Source organism: Vespa velutina, chromosome 1 (assembly GCF_912470025.1).
Source record: "Vespa velutina chromosome 1, iVesVel2.1, whole genome shotgun sequence".
NCBI classification, from domain to species: Eukaryota; Metazoa; Arthropoda; class Insecta; order Hymenoptera; family Vespidae; genus Vespa; species Vespa velutina.
The window spans coordinates 7,337,612-7,342,611 of record NC_062188.1 but is presented as its reverse complement, the minus strand read 5'-3'; the positions used below and the strand labels follow the sequence as shown (position 1 = coordinate 7,342,611).

Genomic DNA, 5,000 nt, shown 5'->3' with positions numbered 1-5,000 from the left:
TCTTTCCTCTTTCACTCTCTATCTTTCTCTTTTTCTCTCTTTCTCCCTATCCCTCTCTCTCTCTTTCTCTCTCTCTCTCTCTCTTTCTCAGTCGACATCGAGCAGGGCCCATCTTCCGGCGTTGCACGGCTTTTCTGCTTTCCTTCTCGCCGGATTATTGACCTCACCACCCTCTTTCTCTGCTTTCCTTTTTTACCTTCTCCCTCACTATCTTTCTATCTTTCTATTCACTTATCTATCTATCTATCTATCTATCTATGTATCTATCTATCTATCCATCTTTCATTACTCGTAACACATGCCAAGACGTATCACTTTTCTAAGTTGAAGCCTGTGATACGATTAACATGATCACGATTAAAAGAAATAAGATTTTAATGTAAGTAAAGTCTTCTCAACTAAGTTTCTCCCTAAGAACATTTCTTTTTTTTTCTTTCTGTTTTTTTTTTCTCTCCTTTTTTTTTTTTTTCTTTTTCAAACGAAGAGAAACAAGCACAGCCCTTTACAAAGTGCCCGTAACATCCATCTCATTTCAACGTTTATCGGTACCTATTTTATTAAAACGTGTACTATAATGCTAGCCGAGTAATCCTTTCTCGAAACGAACCAGGGCATTACTTTCTTGTGTTGGTCTTTTTTTTCTTTTTCTTTTCTCTTTTTCCTTTTTTTTTTTTTTTCGTCCTTCATCTTTCTCTCATTCCTCTCCTCTTCTCTTTCTCTCTTTCTCTCTCTCTCTATCTCTCTGTATTCTACGAGAAGTATATAGCCAAGTCGTGTCGCTTCGGCGGCGATCGCATGATAAATCACACGAGATTTTTCGGTATCAATCATGGGCCGATTCTCGGAGTACGCGAGATGAGATGCGCTGTTCATCTTTTGTTCAACGAAGAAACGACGTCGACGTACGGAGTGGCGTCTCGAAAAGGAACGAAACAGCCGGTGCTAACACTTCCCTTTGATGTTTCAACTCGTTTTCGCGAAGAGTTCACCGATTCTAAAACTTTACTTTATCTTTCTTTCTCTCTTTCTATCTTTTTCTCTCTTTCTTGAGAGCTCTCTTGAAGGCCTTTGCGCCTGTAGGCTTCGAATTTCGAGGCTCGACGAACCGTGGCTCATTCGATTTCACGGCCTAACTTTTCGTGAATTGGTGCAACGAGAACGAGACAGCTTAATTGAAACGAATAGGAAGAAAGACAGAGAGAGAGAGAGAGAGAGAGAAAGTCTAAAAGAGACTAAACTATAATAGTATACCAACTCGAAAAAGGTTTGTTCATGTATTATATTCGTAGCGACAATGAAGTCGCGATGGCAAAGCCCAACTTAGGATCCCTTTAGATCGACGCGTGGTTAACATATACATAATGTATGAATATTGAGTGAGGGAGCTTCGAACGATGTCAGGGATGACTCATGAATTGAGAATTTGATGGTCATGAGACTTTAGAACTTAGAATTCCGCTAATCCGTGAGTATCTGTTTTCTTTTTCGTTTTTTTTTTCTTTTTCTTTTTTTTTCATCTTTCCTTTCTCTCTTCTTTCTTTCCTTTTTTTCTTCATCTTACGCGTTATCTAATTTTTTGAGATAATAAGAAGACGTATTTAACGTGTGTACTTTCTTAAAAAAGAAAGTAATGAAAGGAACTAAATAAATGAAGCAAAAAAAAAAAAAAAAAAAAAAAAAAAAAGAGAAAAAAAAGAAACAGAAAAAGAAGAATAAAAAAAAAAACTACGCTTATATTAATATTATATAATATTCTATACATTATAATATTCTATACATATATAATGACTTTTTCGAATATTCGAAGATCAATGAGTTATATCCATGAAAAAAAAAAAAGCAAAAAAAAAAAAAAAAAAAAAAAGCAAAAAAAAGAAGCAAAAAAAAAAAAAAAATATAAAGAAAGAAAACAAACAAAAAGAAACTCGATTTAGAAATTCATCGTAGAATGATGGAAATCGTGATTGGAGGACAAGAGCAACGCGAACATACAAATATACACATTACTATATCTATATCGACGTTGTACGTAGGTAGAACGTACACTTAACAGCAACGGGAAACGATGACGCGGGCCGATCTCAAAGGCATCCATCGATCGCGAGGCTAGTCGACGACGATGCTTCGCGTACTCCGACCGACCGACTTTATGAGTTATAAGTCGGCCATCTTGCGAGAGCCATCGCATATTCACGTGCGCGCATATGCGATGCACCGGCAATATGTAAGTGCCACATTCTGTTCTGTGCACGTACAGTCCTCCCTAAAAACCACGCGGCATATACACGTCTATAAAAGGTTTACTCGCTTTTCGATCGAACGTCATTTTATTACCAATAGATTTTGATATTTATATTGAACTTTCGTAACATTTTTCTATTGCAAGAAAGACGGAGAGAAAGGGAAAGAGGGAGAGGGAAAGAGAGAGGATTGAAAAGATTTTATCGTCGATTGTGAGAGTCCAAGGCCAAAGTTCCTAAATTGAATGGCAGCCAATGCCAATCTGGTCCAGTCGAGCTAACAATTTCGTCGGATACTCTGGTTCAAGTGGTTCTAATTACCGACAAAGGCTACAGAACCGGTGTGATCGAAATAATAGCTTTTTCTCACCGAGAATGAAGAACGTGTAAGAAAGAAAGAGAGAAGGAAAGAAAGAGAAAGAGAGAGAGAGAGAGAGAGTGTGTATGTGTGTGTGTGTGTGTAACGGTGAGTTCAACGACGAGTTTGCGAACACGAAACACTTTTTTTCTTCGAGTGACGCCCACTCGCTAATAAAGTTACTCTCTCTCTCTTTCTCTCTTTCTTTCTCTCTCTCTCTCTCTCTCTCTCTCTCTCTTTTTCTCTCTCTTTCTCTTTTATTCTTTCTAAAAAGAACAAACCCGAGTTTGAACGAATGTCAAATGGCAAAGCATAAATTTTTTAATTATTTTAAATTCATTAAGACTTACCCTGACCATGTTGACCAGTACTAGGGTTCATGAAAGTAGGCGGTAGCTGCCGACTGACCGATTTCGCGAGTTCACCACCGGAGAGACCATAAATCGCTAATAGTTCTTGCATGGTCGATTCAGCGTACTCTCTCATTCCTTCGAATGGTTTTCTCTCTTCGCATTCCACTTCTACGTCACCATCACCGTCACCATCAACATCACCATCGCCATCGCCATCTCCATCTCCATCCTGCATTCGATCGTCATCAAACGGGGTATCCTGATCATCCAATCGACCCGAATCCGCGTCTAGGACTACACTTCCGACACTTTTCTCCGAGGAGTCCGAATTTGGACTCCTGGCCTGTTGATGGGAAGGAAAAAGAAAAAAAAAAGAATTAAACGTCTCGTTAAACTAATCAGATGTCTTGTTAGATCAAATTAATATATTGATTAGCGTTCAATATTATTAACGATAAGACCGATAAGGAAATAAAACGTTTAAAAAGAGATTGCCAATAAATAAATAGTAATAATTATAGATGTCTTATCTATTTCTAAAAATAACTCAATTCATTTGGAATTTAAAATAATAATAATAATAATAATAATAATAATAATAATAATAATAATAATAATAATAATAATAATAATAATATAAAGAAAAAGAAAAAAAAAAAGAAGAAAAAATAATATATTTAAATGATATACGAAATGATATACTGTATCTTATTTAACTCGAAGATGTCAGGTAAGATTAGTAATGATTAATTCTTGAATTTCTAGAAAGATGGTTAACTTTTAAATTCTGATGAGAGATAGCTCTATAAATATATATATATATATATATATATATATATATATATATATACACGCACACAGACATATACTACTACCACTGGATATATACCTATACCACTAGAGATTGTATTGATCTAGCAAATAAAAAACGCAATAAAAATTTATTTTTTAATGTTGGTAAAGAGATAAATTGAAGGATTTCATTAGAGATTTAAGACGAAAATGAAAAGAGAGAAAAAAAAAGAAAAAGAAAAAAAAAGAAGAAAAAGAGAAATAGAAAAATATAATCTACTCGCCTCCGTGCCAGGAGAATAGAGCTTCTGAGAGTTGAGCCGTTCGAGGATGAACTTGTGCCCGAGGGAATCGCCGCTGTCGTCGTCTACGTCGGAGGAGGGCGGCCTCGTCGCGACCGAGAGGTCCATCGGGCTGACCTCGTTGTTGTTCAGCCTCTGTTGCTGCTTCGACCTATCGTCCGTACCGACAGCAACTGGCAGAAGCATCGTTTTCCTCTCGTATTCGAGGATCTCGTTTGAGGTTGGCACCTCCTCGACACCAAGAAGAAGTTCATCGGATTCTTGCTCGTGTTCCTCATCCCTATCTGATTCATCCGATACTTCGGCCATACGGCTGTTTATAGGCTTGAAATTTTTCCGCTTGTTCCGTGGCTTTTGGATACTCGCGATCTGCAACTGGGCCTGCGTCTCGTATCGGGACTCACCATCCTGATCGGCGGCGGTGCCCCTTCGAGTCGTTGCGTAGTTGTAGACCGAGTCGGACAGCATCTCCGCTATTATATCGATTAGAAAATGATTAGACAATTCTTTTTCTTTCTTTTTTTTATTTCTTTTTTTTCTATTTTCTTTACCAACCACCGTCCCACTACACCACTCTACATCGTTTATATTAAAAATTTATTATGTTGCGAACGAGTTTGTTTTCTTAATCGTTCATAGTAAACGTTTAAAAGAGAATTAATTTTTCTTTTTCTCTTATGAACGTTATATACGACGAGAAACTAATACACATTTTCTTATATAATAAAGAAAGAAAGAAAAAAAAAAAAAGAAAAAAAAAAAAAGAAAAAAAAGAGACGAAAGAAAACTTACTGGGTCCATACGGGCTGGTTACGGCGGACATCTCGAACCTCGCCAAGAACCCTCTCCTCCCTCTACCCAATCTATCTCTCTCACTGCTGTATCATCCTGCAACAAGAAAAACAAAAGCAAAGATACAACACTGACGTCAGCTTTTACGATTGGAAAGAAAAAA

At 37.0% G+C, this 5,000-nt stretch overlaps 1 protein-coding gene across 8 annotated transcripts in view; it reads right to left on the bottom strand.

The window, feature by feature from the left end:
- LOC124953492 (zinc finger protein castor homolog 1-like) overlaps positions 1-5,000 on the bottom strand; it is a 93,936-nt gene that overhangs the window by 52,382 nt on the left and 36,554 nt on the right. For all 8 annotated transcript variants that reach the window (XM_047504967.1, XM_047504957.1, XM_047505005.1 and 5 more), the window contains 3 exons: positions 4,838-4,933; positions 4,028-4,518; positions 2,949-3,294 (listed from right to left, as the gene is read on the bottom strand). In XM_047504967.1, the coding sequence (XP_047360923.1) occupies positions 2,949-3,294; positions 4,028-4,518; positions 4,838-4,868 (868 nt within the window). In that variant the 5' untranslated portion in view covers positions 4,869-4,933. The remainder of the gene's footprint in view (positions 1-2,948; positions 3,295-4,027; positions 4,519-4,837; positions 4,934-5,000) is intronic.